This window comes from Carcharhinus amblyrhynchos, chromosome 1, assembly GCF_965287045.1.
Source record: "Carcharhinus amblyrhynchos chromosome 1, sCarAmb.v2.hapA, whole genome shotgun sequence".
NCBI lineage: Eukaryota > Metazoa > Chordata > Chondrichthyes > Carcharhiniformes > Carcharhinidae > Carcharhinus > Carcharhinus amblyrhynchos.
In genome coordinates, this window is record NC_137324.1 from 90592279 (window position 1) to 90609240 (window position 16962).

A 16962-nucleotide genomic window follows, 5' to 3' on the forward strand; every position below is an offset into this window, starting at 1 on the left:
GCTAATCTGAACCTAGGTCTTTATCTGCCTTTTTAAAAATTGGCTTCTCTGTCCAGCAGCTCATTTTAACTCAACATTGCTGTTCAATTTATTCACCAAAACAGATGCTGGAATAATGTCATTAGCATTTTCTGTGTAGAGAAAATATTCAAAATTAACATAGAGGTAAACCAAAAGAACAGGAAAGGAAATCTAAATGCTTTCCAATGACATTTTTGAAAGCAGTTTTAAATGAGAAAACTGTGTAATTAGCTGAAGAAATCATAATATGACTACTGCTGTAGAAAAGAAGATACATTCACATGGCATAAATTTGATGTGGATGTAACTTAAATGTATTTTGTTGCCGACTAAAATTTGAGTGGGTGTTTATGAATCCTTGAATGATCTAACACTTTTTTTTCCCCCGAGAACAGTTAGAAACATAGACAGTCAACAATGCTACAGTATCATTAGTACCCAAAAGCAGGTGGATTGAAAAAAATACTTAACCCTAATCTGCCCACTTCCAGGTTTTATGGAGAGGGGACAAAGAATGACCAGCCAACCCCCTTTCAGGAGGCTGGTTGACATATTAAATATTTTCAGGAACCTGGCTGCCTCTGATGGAACCTACTTTGGAAATTTTGCATTGAGCAACTAGGTTCCCCAGGCCACAGGAAACCTGCCCCCCACTCCCACATTGGAGCCAAAAAGCTCCAAGCTGTGAACATTTACAGGTGTCCTGTCTGAAACTCTGTCTTTCTCCCTCAGTCCATCCACATGACTCGCCTCTTTTAATATCCAGGCCACAGAAGGGTGCAACATAGAAGGGGCGGTCAGCCTATTGAGCCTGTGTCAATTTTCTGTAAGAGTTATTAATCCCTTCCCCAGCTCTTTACCCACATCTCTGTAAAGTTTTACTTCTCATTCATCCAGTTCACATTTAAAAGTTCATAAGATATAGGAGCAGAATCAGGCCATTTGGCCCATCGAGTCCAATCTGCCATTCAATCATTGCTCATAAGCTGCTAATCCCCATTTCCTGCTTTCTCCACATAATCTTTCAACCAATTACCAATTAAAAATCTAACTCCTCCTTAAAAGGTTTCCATCTGTTCTTTCACCAATTATCTTAAATCTGCTTCCTCTAGTTAAAGTAAAAGTTTATTTATTAGTTCCAGTTAAGGCTTACATTAACACTGCAATGAAGTCACTGTGAAATTCCTCTAGTCACCACAGTCTGGTCCCTGTTCGGTTCAGTGCACCTAACTGGCAAGTCTTTCGGACTGTGGAGGAAATAAGAGCAACCAAAGGAAACCCACGCAGACACGGGGAGGACATGCAAACTCAACACAGACAGTGATCCAAGCTGGGAATCGAACCCTGGCACTGTGGGGCAGCAGCGCTAGCCACCATGTTACACGCACCTTCACCATTTAGCCAGTGGATATAGAATGAAAGAAGAGAAACAATGAAAATCCTTCAAAGTTTTGAAGACCTGTATTAAAACTTCGCTTAACGTTATCTGTCCTGAAGGGAACATGCCCTGCTTCTATAGTCAGTCCACATGTAGGAGCTTCGTCATCCTTGTGAGAATATATCCCAAGGCTTGACGTCTTTCTAAATACAACAGCTGACTCCTTACGCCCCATAAACCTTGCCCCACACCTTCCACCCAACTCCATGTCCCCTGATATATTGCAGATCACACTATAACCCTTATTCACACTTAGACTCCCAAATCCCTTTTCTTTTTTCTCATGAGACCCAGTTCCTTCATTCCCGCTTAGATTCCCCAAGCCTCCTTGTATCTCCCATGTCCCTTTATGTATCCTCTAAAGGCATGCTCGCAGTGTCCACTATGGACAGACCACAGGATGTCTTTAAAGCACATATTTAAAAAAAAACTTCGAGCAATAGAGCTCTCATTCAGAGACAGTTTACACTGGGAAAAAAACTCATTTATAAAGGCCATTCAGAAAATGCAAATGCTTTCAAGTGTTCAATCTGGTGTAAAAATGAATAGACATCTGTTTCACTAAGCATTTCAAAGATAGGTAATCCTTTTATAGCCTCTTAAAACTATCAATAAAAATATGGATACCTCCCCCTGCTGAGATAAATTGTTTTTGAGCATTTGAATGTCAGACATGCATTCAGAATAGGCTCAGCTGTAATAACAAACACTGGGAAATCTAAACAATGGTGTTTATTGATATTTTAGAACATAGAACATTACAGCGCAGAACAGGCCCTTCGGCCCACGATGTTGCGCCAACCAGTTAAAAAAAAACAACAATGACCCACTAACCTAAACCAATCCCTTTTCGTCCATAAACCTATCCACAGACCTCTTAAACGCCCCCAAACTAGGTGCATTTACAACTGCAGCAGGCAGGGCATTCCAATCCCTCACCACCCTCTGGGTAAAGAACCTACCCCTGACATCTGTCCTATAACTACCCCCCCTTAGTTTAAAGCCATGCCCCCTCGTGCTAGATTTTTCCATCAGAGGAAAAAGGCTATCACTATCCACCCTATCTAAACCTCTAATCATCTTATATGTTTCAATAAGATCCCCTCTTAGCCGCCTTCTTTCCAGCGAAAACAACCCCAAATCCCTCAGCCTCTCCTCATAGGATCTCCGAATTTTTAATTTTCAAATTCAAAAGTAGCCTTCTGAAGGTGCAGATGGCATTTATGCCAAAGTAGCTTGTCTGTCAATCAATGGAGTAGAAGGTTTATTTTCCCTTCAAAGAAGGGACAAATTTTTTCAAAGCTAAAGATCTTTTGACATTTAAAATCACCCAGCACATTTGGATACAGCTTTGCATGGATTATAGCATTTGCTCCAGTGGGAAATACTCTAATCTAGCACACCTAAACAATGCTGATCCATGGAATGGTCAACTTACATTTTTAAGAAGAGCTCTGGGATGAATCATTGCATTTAAAACACACCTACAATAAAATACTGCATCTAATAAGTGGCAATTGAAGTTGTGAAAATATTTAACACATTTGTCAGAATGTTTCTGACTTCTCAGCAGACTCTCACTAGTGGTCACAAACCCTGCAACGAGTTGTATTTTAGAGCTCACAGAACCCACACCAGCACTCAAAATAGCTGGGTGAAGAATTTCAAATTTTCTGCACCGCTGACCTTGATAACCCCAATCTCAGAAACAGTGCATGCAGAATCACATGTCCAGACCTTCCCCACCCCTAAAAAGGTCACACAAAAGTAGTGTAGGAAGGGAGAGAAAGTCCTTTTTCCCTTTGCAATTAAATGTTTCAAGATTTCAACTTTCCCAACCCTATTCCTGCTTCCAAGAGACAAGAAACCAGCCCTGTGCTTCTATCTAAGGAGTGAAAGATTCCAAAAGTTTCTTTTCATAGTCTCAACTTGTCTTGCCCCTTCAAAGATTTGTGGATATACACCTCAAGGTCTTTGTCCTTCTAGCCCCTTTAAAGTTGTAACTTTGTCTCTTCCACTCCAGCATTTGAGCACAATAAATAAGGCAGACACTCCAGTGAAGTACTGAGGAAGTGCTGCACCATCAGTCGTGCCACATTTCAGATGACATCTTAAACCAAGGCACTGCTCGCTTACTTTGATTTGACTTATTATTGTCACATGTATTAGCATACAGTGAAAAGTATTGTTTCTTGCGTGCTATACAGACAAAGCATACGGTTCATAGAGAAGGGAACGAGAGAGTGCAGAATGTAGTGTTACAGTCATAGCTAGGGTATAGAGAAAAATCAACTTTACACAAGACAGGTCCATTCAAGAATCTGATGGCAGCCGGAAAGAAGCACTTGTTGGTATGTGCCCTTAGATCTTTGTATCTTTTTCCTGACAGAAGAAGGTGGAAGAGAGAATGTCCAGGATGCATGGGGTCTTTAATTATGCTGGCTGTTTTGCTGAGGCAGCAGGAAGTGTAGACAGAGTCAATGAATGGGAGGCTGGTTTGCGTGATGGATTGGGCTACATTCACGATCTTTTGTAGTTCCCTGCGGTCTTGAACAGAGCAGGAGCCATACCAAGGTGTGATACAACCAGAAAGAATGCTTTCTATGGTGCATCTGTAAAAGAGAGTCGTAGCAGACATGCCAAATTTCCTTAGTCTTCTGAGAAAGTAGAGGCGTTGGTGTGCTTTCTTAACTATAGTGTCAGCATAGGGGGACGAGGACAGGTTGTTGGTGATGAAGAATTCATGGCACTAATTTGAAGAAGACCAAGGGTATTATCCCCATTGTTCTGGCCAATAGTTATTCCACAATGAAAATGTCACAAAATAGATGATCTGATCATGTTCACATAGCTGATTGTGGGAATTTGCTGATTACACATTGGCTGCAATGTTTCCCATACTATAACAGTGGCAACGCTTCAAAAGATAGTTAATTGTCTGTAAAGCACTTTGGGACATCTAGTTGTCCTAAAAAGAAATAAATAAATATAAATCTATTTTTCTTTTTACCATTTTCTTCATAATATAGCAGCTGGGGACTTTAGAACAGCTCAACCCACGAGGCAACATCAAATAGCTGACTCTTACATTTGACGGAGAATTACAAAGTGGATTCCATGTTGCAGTGACAGTGATATAATGTTTGGGCATGTGCTAAATGACATCTTAAAAGCCAGAAGGATCTGAATTTGGCCAGCTGAAATAAATGAGTGTATGCTGAATGTTTAGCTGACAGCTTTAGTTCTGGATCAAGGAGTAGACATTTTGAGAAAGATAATGTAATTCATCATGCCTGTCAGCCACACAAATGGTGATATTTTCTGTGTCAGCCCACCTGTTTGGTTCAGCAAATCTTGTCCTGTTCTGCTCAAACTGAGCCAACTTTCCTTTTTGAGCAGGCTCTCTTTTTCTGCTTGTGTTAGTTCTCAAAAATGTCTTCCCAACAAAATAAATGTAATTGAAACTAATATAGGGGGAAAAATATCCAGCATCCTCCTGCCTGTTCTGTTCACTTAGAACTCAACTGCACTGCTGCACTGCTTCCTAACTAGAGCACAGTAAGAAGTCTCACAACACCAGGTTAAAGTCCAACAGGTTTATTTGATAGTAAACCCACAAGCTTTCGGAACGCTGTTCCTTCGTCAGGTGAGTGGAGAGTTCTGTTCACCAACAGGCCATATAAAGGCTCACACAGTTTATAGAATGTGAGTCTTTACAGCTAATCTGCTTTTCAAGTCTTAAAGGTGCAGGCAATGTGAGTGGAGATAGCATTAAGCATAGTTAAAGAGATGTGCATTGTCTCCAGTAGGTCAGTAAGTGAGATGTTACAAGTTCAGGCAAGTCATGGGGGTTACAGATAGTGTGACATAAACCCAAGATCCCGGTTGAGGCCATCCTTGTGTGCGGAACTTGGCTATCAGTCTCTGCTCAGCGACTCTGTGCTGTCGTGTGTCGTGAAGGCAGCCTTGGAGAACGCTTACCCGAAGATCAGAAGCCGAATGCCCATGACCGCTGAAGTGTTCGCCAACAGGAAGGGAACAGTCTTGCCTGGTGATTGTTGATTGTTCATTCATCTGTTGTTGTAGCATCTGCATGTTCTCCCCAATGTACCATACTTCAGGACAACCTTTCCTGCATCTTATTAGGTAGACAACATTGGCTGAGTTGCAAGAGTATGTGCCGTGTACCTGGTGGATGGTGTTCTCACGTGACATGATGTCATCCATGTCGATGATCCGGCATGTCTTGCAGAGGTTGCTGTGGCAGGGTTGTGTGGTATTGTGGTCACTGTTCTCCTGAAGGCTGGGTAGTTTGCTGCGAACAATGGTCTGTTTGAGGTTGTGCAGTTGTCTGAAGGCAAGAAGTGGTGGTGTGGGGATGGCCCTGGTGAGATGTTCATCTTCGTCAATGACATGTTGAAGACTCTGGAGAAGATGTTGTGGCTTCTCCGCTCCGGGGAAGTACTGGATGACAAAGGGTGCTCTGTCCACCGTGTCCCATGTTTGTCTTCTGAGGATGTTGGTGCAGTTTTTCACTGTGGCGCATCAGAACTGTTGCTTGATGCATCAAGCGCCATATCCTTATGAGGGCATCTTTCAGCGTCTAGAGGTGCCTGTTGCAAGCCTCCTCATCAGAGCAGATTATCTGTGTATACGGAGGTCTTGTCCATAGGAGATGGCTTCTTTAACGTGTTTAGGGTGGAAGCTGGAGAAGTGGAGCATCATGAGGTTGTCTGTGGACTTGCGGTACAGTGAGGTGATGAGGTGACTGTCCTTGATGGATATGCGTGTGTCCAAGAATGCAGCTGATTCCGGAGAATAGTCCATGGTGAGTCTGATGGTGGGGTGGAACTTGTTGATGTCATCATATAGTTGTTTCAGTGATTGTTCACCATGAGTCCAAAGGAAGAAAATGTCATTGATGTATCTAGTATATAGCCAACTAGAGCACACAGGAATTTGTGCACTGTAAGAGTTTTATGTTTCTATTCTATGAATTTTATTTAATAAAGCCACAGTGTGAAGATGGCAGTGTAAAATAGATATTTTGAATATAATTCCAAAAATCCCTCCTGATTATGACAACAGATTAATTTCATTTTTTGTGATTGTTCCCAAATATATCAATATTAACAATATTATTGGATAGAAATTCTAATCTGCTCCCACTGGAGGTTTATTGTCCCATGTTGTGTCTATCACCAAATATCGTATCACCTGAATAAGCAGTATCATTTTTATATTTAATTTTTGATAGTGGGTAGCCTCTGGGTTAATGTTTTTGAATTTTATCTGGTATGTGAAGTTACAGCAGCCGCGAATGTAAATGCAATGTATTTTCAAGCAGCAAAGCAGATTAGCCAGTGTGGGACAGGAATGAATAGTAACTGCGGGTTCACTTTCTATTTCACAGCGGAGAATGTCAAAGATTCTGGGAAAGCAGGGATTCTAAAATGGAGAGAAGAACCATCTAAATTGTTATCTGGAAATAAATTTCAGGAGCGTTATTTTGTCCTGCGGGATGAAAAGCTACTCCTTTTTAAGGATATGAAGGTGTGTACATTCATTTTGCATTGATTGCCGTTTTACATAAAAACTTTTGAGCCAGAATTACAAAGACCCTTGCAGTGATATTTGCTTCACCTCTTTGCACAATGTAAGTTCTGGAAGAATGGAGGGTGGCTAATGTTGTTCTGTTATCTAAGAAGGGTGGCAAAGACAAGCCAGGGAATTTCAGGCCAGTGAGCCTGACAACACTGGCAGGCATTCTGAGGGATAGGATCTTCCAACATTTCGATAGTCAAGGTCTGATTAGGGATAGTCAGCATGGCTTTGTGCGTGGGAAGTCATGTTTGACGAATCTTTTAGAATTTTTCAAAGAGATAACCAAGAGGATGGATGAGGATAGGGCAGTAACTGTTGTTTATATTGACTTTAGCAAGGTCTTATGTGGAAGGCTAGTCTAGAAGTTTAGGTTGCGTTGGATCCAAGGAGAACTCAAATTGGATTCAATATTGGCTTGATGGTAGGAAGCAGAGGGTGATGGTCGAAGATTGTTTCTCAGACTGGAGGCTTTTGATGAATGGTGTACTTCAGTGTTTGGATCCTTGTTCTTTGTTACTTATATAAATGATTTGGATGTGAATGTTCAAGACATGGTTAGTAAGTTTACAGATAATTCTAAATTAGGCGATATCGTTGATAGCAAAGAAGGTTATCAAAAATTACAGTTGATCAGTTAGGGAAGTAGGCCCAGGATTGGCAAATGGATTTCAATATAGTTAAGTGTGAGATGCTACATTTTGGAAAGTCAAACCAGAGTAAGACTTGTACAGTGAATGGGTAGGACCCTGAGGAATATTGAGGAACAGAAGGACCGAGGAGTACAAGTACATAATTCGTTGGAAGCAGCGTCACAGGAGAACAGAATGGTGAGGAAGGCATTTAGCTCACTGGCCTTCAACAGTAAGGGTTCTGAGTATAGGAATTGGGACATTATGTTACAGTTGTATAGGGCTTGGTGAGCCACACTTGGAGTATTGTGTGCTGTTTTGGTCAGCCTGTTATGGGAAAGAAATTGATAAACTGGAAAGAATGGAAAGAACGCAAAGAAGGTTTACAACGATGTTGCCAGGAGTAGTGGGCCAGAGTGAAAGGGAGCAGTTGACCAGGCTAGGGCTTTATTCCTTGGAACATAGGAGAATGAGGGGTGGCAAAATTGGCAACACAAGTGGCCAAGGTGACTAAGAAAGCATATGGCATGCTTGCCATCATCAGCCGGGACATTGCGTACAAGACTTGGGAAATCATGCTGCAGCTGTATAAATCATTGGTTAGGCTGCATTTAGAATTTTGCATGCAGTTGTGGTCACCGCACTTCCAGAGGGACATGGAAGCTTTTGAGAAAATGCAAAGAAGGTTCACCAGGATGTTGCCTTACCTTGAGGGTGTTGGCTATGAGGAGAGGTTGAATAAACTAGAAATGTTTTCACTGGAAACACAAGGGCTGAGGGGAGACCTGAGAGAGGTCCACAAAATTATGAGAGACATAGACAGGATAAATAGTGGGAGGCTTTTTCCCAGGATTACAAGGAAGGTTCAAGTTGAGAGGGGGAAAGTTTTTCATGCAGAGGGTGGTGGGTACCTAGAACACGCTGTCAGAGGAGGTGGTAGAGGTAGGCACATTAGCAACATTTAAGTGGCATCTGGATGAATACATGAATAGAGAGGAAATAGAGGGATATGGAGTGAGTAAGGGCTGAAGGTTTTTTGATATAATTAGGGCATCATGATCGACACAGGCTTGGAGGGCTGAAACGCCTGTTCCTGTGCTGTACTTCTCTTTGTTCTTTGTTCTTATTGAAGTGTATAAAATCATGAGGGACATAGATAAGATGAATTTCCCTAAGGTAGGGAAATTGAAAACTAGCACGCATAGCTCTAAGATGAGAGAGGAAAGGTTTAAAAGGGACCTGAGGGGCAACTTCTTCACGCAAAGGGTGGTGCATATATGAAATGAGCTGCCAGAGAAAGTGGTTGAGGCAGGTTCAATAGTAACATTTATAAAGCATTTTGATAAATACATGGACGGGAAAGGATCCAAGGGTCCTAGGTCAAACGCAGGTAATTGGGACTAGCTGAGAGGGCATCATGGTCAGCATGCACTGGTTTAACCAAAGGGCTATTTCCATACTGTATTGCTCTATAAATCCATGACAGGTGGTGAGAGGAGAAATTATCACTGTTTAAATTAAACCCCCGCCTGTCCATAACACTATAGAATTGCAAACCAGTGGGAGGAGAATTATGCATATTCACCAAATAAAAGGAAGATGTTTATTTCAAACGATGAAACACAAAACAGTCGATGGGAATAGCATGTTTTTATTGAATCACATCTAAATGAGAATCACTCATAATCTCAGGACCAAGAAGGGTTTGCCTAGAAGCACTGTTCCTTCAGAGATTCTAGACATTGAGCTGATAATTTAATGAGGTTATCTTTTTCCCCCTTCCTGGTTGGTGCTGCTTCCTTTGTTCTTTTTCTCCTTATGATGGAACATTTGATGGTTGTGTGCGTGTGAAAAAAAGAATACAGTTGTTGTGTAGGGGTTTGTTTCTTAATTTGTTTACTACGAACCTGCAGAAACTCCAAAGTGAAGGAAATAAATAATTCTAGGAATAGCTCTGTTGTTACCTGCTGTGGAAGTTCTTCACTTTGACTGTACATACCATGATGTTTTTGCTTCCTTTTATTATAATTGGCATTTTACCTCATTAGTTCTTGACCTGGCTCAACACTATCCAGCTGAAGTTGAGAAGTTGGTTTAGCTATTGGAACTTAGGAACAGGAGTAGGCTATTCAGCCCTTCAGATTCAAACATTTTGAACCTACTCTGCCATTGAATAAGATCATGGCTGATCTGGTTGTAGTTGTGGTCCCACCTGCACTTTTTTGTGGCTCCCCTATATAAACCTTGACTCCTATGTCTATCAAAAAACTGTCTAAGTCTGCCTTGAATATATCCAATGACCCAACCTCCACTGCTTTCTGCCAAAGAGAATTCCACATGCCAACAAGCTTTTGAGAAAAATTCTCCTTGTCTGCATTTTAGAGAGTAGATTTCTGATTCTTGAATTGTATCCCCAGTCTCTTCCAGTCTCTTCTGATATCCTGGAAAGTTGGAACATTCTCCTGGTATCTACCCTAAAAAAAGTCTCTTCAGGATCTTGCATATTTCAATAAGATCACCACTCATTCTTCTAAATTCCGATGGGTACGGTTCAGCTCACATCGTGCTACAGTTTATTGGAGTCTTATTACAGATTTGGTCAATAGTTGTCAGGTGTATATTGAGCTCACAAGGTGTAGCTGTAGATGGCCATTTGGCTTATCTTCATTTGTTCATCCGTGGTGATCCTGCTGTTTTCCCTCATTTTAACAACTTGTGCTTTGATTATACATGTGCTATTCCATGTATGGCCTCACCAAGGCCCTGTGTAATTGCGGCAAGACATTCCTGCTCCTGTACTCAAATCCCCTCGCTATGAAGACTAACATACTGTTTGCCTTTTTTACTGCCTGCTGCACCTGCATGCTCATCTTCAGCAGTTGGTGTACAAGGAAACCCAGGTCTCATTGCACACAACCCTTTCCTAATTTATGGCCATTCAGATAGTAGTCCACTTCCTGTTCTTGCTAACAAAGTGGATCTTGCATTTATCCAAATTATACTGCATCAGCCATTCATTTGCCCACTGACTCAACTTGTCCAAATCACACTGAAGGATCTCTGCATCCTCTTCACAGTTCACTCTCCCATCCAGCTTTGTGTTATCTTCAAATTTGGAGATATTACATTTAGTTCCCTCATCTAAATCATTAATATATAATTTATAGCTGGGGTCCCAGCACTGATCCCTGCGGTACCCCACTAGTCACTGCCTGCCATTTGGAGAAAGACCTGTTTATTATTACTCTTGGTTTCCCATCTGGCAACCAGCTTCTACCCATTTCAATACACTACCCAAATCCCATGTGCTTTGATTTAGCGCTAATCACTTATGTGGGACTTTGTCAAAAGCCTAATGAAAGATAAAACTGCTGCCACCTAACCACTTTCCTTGTCAACTCTGGTTCAACAACTTGCACTCTAACAGGCCTATAAATTATTACAGATGCTGTTGGTTTTCACATGAGCACGTACACAGATTCTCCTAGTTTTCATGGCATTTTTGAGACTGGACCAAATAATACATTCACAGTTCTAGCAATTTCCATACATCGACAATTAGAGGTTGGAATGACAAATGAGAACAAGGTTTTGCTTTCTTTTGGGAATGTCGGCCTTAATGATCTAATAAGCATTTATTGACCCAGGTATTTTCAACTTACTAATGATAACTTTTTCAGAACATTAAAGCTGAAAGAGAAGTACCTATGAAATCCGTGAAATTTTACCTGGGACTAAAGAAGAAACTGAAGCCTCCAAGTAGGTAAGGATCTTTAGCAACTGAGGACAGAACACAATTTCAGATGTGAAAGACAAGGTTTTATTGGTAAAAATTGCTTTGACAGCAACACCTACACAAAATGCAATTTTATCCAGTTGCATTCAGAAGCACAATCTGAAACTTACAAACACAAACGACAACTTAACTAAGCTTCAGAACTTGGAAGAAGCAAAAGAAACTCCAAAGTCCCTAGGCCAATTCAGGGGAATAAAATCTTGAGAATTCCTTTCCAATTCCCTTAGACAACCCAAATGAGTTTGGCAGATTACAGATGAGGCCTTGAGATATGCACTTAGAACCTCACCTATCTTATACACATTTACATTGGACACAGCAAGGAACTCATCCAACTCCTTTTTAATCATTATCAGTCAATCTGCACTCGCGACACAAGTCGAAAACTTATTCTAAGTGTTGATAACACACTACGTAAAGGAAAACCTCCTGATATCTAACCTAACGCAATGTTTACGCAGCTTGCAAAGCTGTTGATTTCTGCGCAACAAAGTCCCACCAACAGCAACATGACAATAACTGGATCATCTATTTTAGTGACTCCTTTGTCCTTTAAATTGTACCATGGGATCAGTAATGTCTACATGAGAGAACAGACAGGACTTTTGTTATCAGACACAATTAATTCATTCATCACTTTTAGTATTGTTTGAAATCACCACAAAATCTGTTTTTTCCTGGAGTAACATGACCCATTCACTAGTCTAGTGTGATAAATGAAGACTTTTAAACTAGGGAGCATTCTAGTGACTGTGGCAGTACTCCGCTTGAGTCTTGGTTTTGTATAAGAATGTTATGATACTGGGGCAGCGCAGTGGTTAGCACTGCTGTCTCAGCGTCAAGGACCCAGATTCGATTCTGAGCTTGGGTCACTGTTTGTGGACAGTCTGCACATTCTCGCCCTTGTCTGTGTGGGTTTCCTCCGGTTGCTCCACTCTTCTCCCACAGTCTGAAAAGCGTGCTGTTTAAGTATATTGGCCGTGCTAAATTCTCCCTCAGTGTACCTGAACAGGTGCCGGAGTGTGGTGACTCGGGGATTTTCACAGTAACTTCATTGCAGTGTAAATGTAAGCCTACTTGTCATACTAATAAATAAACTGTAAACCTTACCGAGAGAGTACAGCACTATCGTTGGTGCCATCTTTCAACTAAGACATTACAACAAGACATCATTTGCATGCAAATGTGGATGTGAAAGATCCCATGGAGCTGGTCGAAAAAGAGAAGGGGAGTACTTGTAATTTCATGGCCAATATAGCTAAAACAGATTACCTGATTAGGGTTGAATTGTTATGTGTGGGACCTGGTCTCTTTACGTCCTACTTCAACAAAGTAATCATTACTTTTGCCATTTAAGTTAATCAGAGTAAAACCTATCTTTCAAGGGCATCACTTTAACCCATTTACTGCTGGTAAACAAGTCTCTAGTTTCTAACTTGACTCATACTGAGCTTTCCCAACGCTTCAGTGCATTAGCGGTTGTAAATTAATAATAGTTTTGAACAGTGGCAGCTGGGCAGTCCTGGGATGATGGTAAATGCATTATTTATCCTCAAAACGCTCAAACACAAGACAACATGTAGCTACAGTCCCTTTTGTGTCCTCTCAATGATCAAAAGTGCTGAACCTTCAGTGCATTCATTTTATATAAGCAAACTAGGCAGCCAGTTTGCAGACAGCAGACCTGCAGACAGCAGTAAGGCACAGACGCAGCTGATCTTATATTAGAGGTGCTAATTGGGGATAAATGTTGATTGGGACACCAAGAAGACTCAAATGCTTGACTTTGAATAAGTTCTTGCACATCCACCTGAACAGGCAAGTGACTTTAGCATCTCCAAATGACAGCATCTCTGACAATGGGGTGCTCACTTAGTAGTTTGTTAAGCATCTGTTTTGATAATGTGCAAAAGCACCTTGAGTGAATTAGCAAAGGAAAAGTCAGTTCCTCCTGATTGCTACCAGGAACACTGATATGGAAGAGTTTGTGTGCGGTGGTGTCAGCTGAGGACAGGATCTGACACAGATATGATTGAATAACTTGGCAACCCTGACAGAAGGCATGGTAATGAGACTCTTTTGGAGTTCTCCTTGATTTACTACCTTCTGTATAAAAGAAAAATTCAGAATAGGTTTTCCAGCAAAGTTGAAGTCCACGGAATAAAAGAAACATGTCAGTAAAGACATGAAGTTGCCTGAGTGACAGGAAGAAGAGAATAATGGTGAACCATTTTTTTTTGGACTGGGGGAGTGTAATCACGTCCCCCAGGGATGAGACAAGGAACTCTGCTTTTCTCAATCTACATTAATAGCCTAGATTTGATGTGCATGGCAGGAATCACAAACCTTGGCAATATTCTGAACTATGAGGAAAATAATGATAGACTTCAGGAGGACATGGACAAACTGCTGGAGTTGGCAGACACATGGCAGGTGAAATTTAATGCAGGGAAGTGTAAGTGATAAATTTTGGTAGGACAACAATAAGAGGAAATGTAAAATAAGTTCTATCATGACTTTCAAAAGCGAATTTTGTAAGAGAACGAAATTGCGGGGCTGCAAGGAAAGAACAGGGAGTGGGATTAGTGGAATTGCTCTTATGGTGAGCCAACTGAATGACCATTCTTCTGGACTGTAACTGTTCCTTAGGCTGGATTTTGCAGGGCACAGTGGGAGTCACCCATCCAGTGAAAACGTCAGTGTTAAGACCGCCTACCTTAATGATTGCGGCGAACAACGTTAAAGCAGGTGCAGCAACAGAGAGAGCTGGGTTATATCTACTCACATTATTGAAGATGGAGTATGAGATCCAGGGCTTTATAAATAGAAATGTAGGCTGGGAGCTGGGATTTTCCAGCTCTGCTGGGCTCCCCTATGGTGGAGCTATTCAAATTTTTGTTGACTTCTGAGGAACTGGAAGATCTGTCAGCAGGAAAATTCCAGCTATCGATTACAAAAGCGAGATCATTATGATGAACAATTATAAAACACTGGTTCTGTTTCAAGTGGAATTTTGTGCCCAATTCTGGACATCACACTTTGGGAAGAATGGTTAGCACAGTGATTAGCACTGCTGCTTCACAGCTCCAGGGACCTGGGTTCAATTCCCAGCTTGGGCCACTGTCTGTGTGGAGTTTGCACATTCTCCTGCGTGGGTTTCCTCTGGGTGCTCCGGTTTCCTCCCACAGTCCAAAGATGTACGGGTTAGGTTGATTGGCCATGCTAAAATTGCCCCTTAGTGTCCTCAGATGCGTAGGTTAGAGGGATTAGTGAGTAACTATGTAGGGAGATGGGGATAGGACCTAGGTGGGATTGTGGTTGGTGCAGACTCAATGGGCGAGGTTTCTATGATTTCTTTGATCTCTAATGAATATAAAGGCAAAAGAGTGGTGGGTGCAGAAAGGATTTCTGAGAACAGTTCCAAAGACGTGGATTCAGTTATGTGGATAGATTGGGGAAACTGAGGTGGTTGTCTTGAGAGAAGAGGCAATTGAGAAGAGATTTGCCAGAGTTATTCAAAATTATGAGGGGGGCTGTTTCCTTTGGCAGAAGCATCGATTTAAGGTGATTGGCAAAAAAAAAATCAGCGCTATAATGAAAAATATTTCTATGCAGCAAGTGGTTAGGATCTGGAGTGTTCTATGAAAATGTGGTGGAGGCAGTTCTTCTGTGACTTTCAAAAGTGAATTTTGTAAGAGGAAAAATAAAATTGCAAGGCTATAAGGAAAAGACAGGGGACAGGGATTTGCGGAGTTGTTCTTGCAGAAACAGCTAAATTACCACTTTCTCCGCTGTAACTGTTCCTCACGCTGGATTTTACAGGGCACAGTGGACACCAACCACCCAACCAAAAAAATCAGTGATAAGACTACCCACCGTAGTGATGGCTGCCCCTTACCAACTTAATGCTGAGAGCAGCGTCAACTGTCTTAAGATGAGGTTCTATTCCCTATATTGCGAGGGTGTCCCATTTCAGAACGCTTGAGCAGTTGAATAGCTGGTGGCTCTCGTCCCAGCAGTATCAGACAGGAGGGGTGGCCCTGACAAAGGGAAAACGGGACTGTGTTATCACCCAGGCCAGACTGGCAGGTTCCGACAAGAACTGTAATTGGATAAAGGGAATGTAAATGAAGATGATGAAGGCTGAGGTGCTAAAGGTGTCCATTAAGTGATCAGAATGTGTGATTGATCCCCTTTGTCCCATTACAGCCATCCCATAGTATAAATCTTTTCTGACGAAGGGTCATCTAGACTCGAAACATTGGCTGTATTCTCTTTCCACAGATGCTGTCAGATCTGCTGAGATTTTCCAGCATTTTCTGTTCTTGTTTCAGATTCCAGCATCTGCACTATTTTGCTTTTGTCCTGTTGATCTAACTTGGTTGCTCCTTAATGTCTCAATTTAAAATTCCTATCTATGTGGTTAAATATTGTCATAGGCACATTCCTCCCCATCTTTGTAAATTCTTTTAGCCCAATCCCATTTAGCCATTTTATGAATCTCTCCCTTCACTCAACTATAAACAACTGATCCTTTATCTGTTTAGGCCCCATATTCTGGAACTTTTTCCCTTAATGCTTCCATCTTTTACATCTCTCTTCCCTCCTTTAAGATTTTTCTTCAAACCCCAAGCTTTTGATCACACCTCCCAACATATTTTTGTTTATTTTGACATCTGTTCATGTCCAGTTTTGCATCTGTATAAGTACCAAGGAGCATTTTTCTGCATAGAGGCATTATTATCTATATAATAATATAGATTGTTGATGTATAACCATGTTTGGCTTTTTCTAAGCCTTGGTATATATCATTTGTATTCGCTGATTCTGTTTCTGAAAAGTTGTCTTCTCTAATCATCTCTTTTAATAATAATTCTAAGTGTAAAAAATCATTTATGTTATCTACGTTATATCTTAATGCCTCCATGTTATGAAGCTGGGTTAATACTTGTTCCTGATTTATAATGGGTTTAAACCTGCTCCAGTCAAATTGTTCAGACTTTCAAGGGGATTAACCTGAAAACAGTTTTAGATAATGTACTGAAATGGATTATAGTTTTATCAATCAGGTAAAAGTGACCATTAACTGAGCTAAGTTATTTGGTTATAATAGAACGTGCAATCAGTCCAACTTAAGTGAGGCTCTGATAATCGCTTAAATAACCATTAGCCTGGTAGATACAACAAATAACAGTGAGTTCTGGTCTGCAGGATGTTTAATTAATTTTAGATACTCTATCTGCTGATTTGCACTTTTAAGTTTTTCATTCCTTTCAAATTGATTGGAAGATGGTTCCCTGTTTATTGGCCTGTGCAATACTTGCTTGTAAATGGCACCATTGGGATGTTCAATTCTTCCCTTGTTTATTGCATTTTTGCTTCCACTAATGTTGGCTCGTGATAAAGTGCTTCCCCTGTTCATTACCTTCTGAAGAATGAGCAAGAATTGCCTGTTAACATGTTCTTTTCTCTAT

General features: G+C 41.1%; 1 protein-coding gene across 1 annotated transcript in view; it reads left to right on the top strand.

The window, feature by feature from the left end:
• arap2 (ArfGAP with RhoGAP domain, ankyrin repeat and PH domain 2) overlaps positions 1 to 16962 on the top strand; it is a 338594-nt gene that overhangs the window by 303806 nt on the left and 17826 nt on the right. Inside the window, exons 28-29 of the mRNA XM_080189086.1 lie at positions 6873 to 7012; positions 11373 to 11455. Of these exons, the coding sequence (XP_080045212.1) occupies positions 6873 to 7012; positions 11373 to 11455 (223 nt within the window). The remainder of the gene's footprint in view (positions 1 to 6872; positions 7013 to 11372; positions 11456 to 16962) is intronic.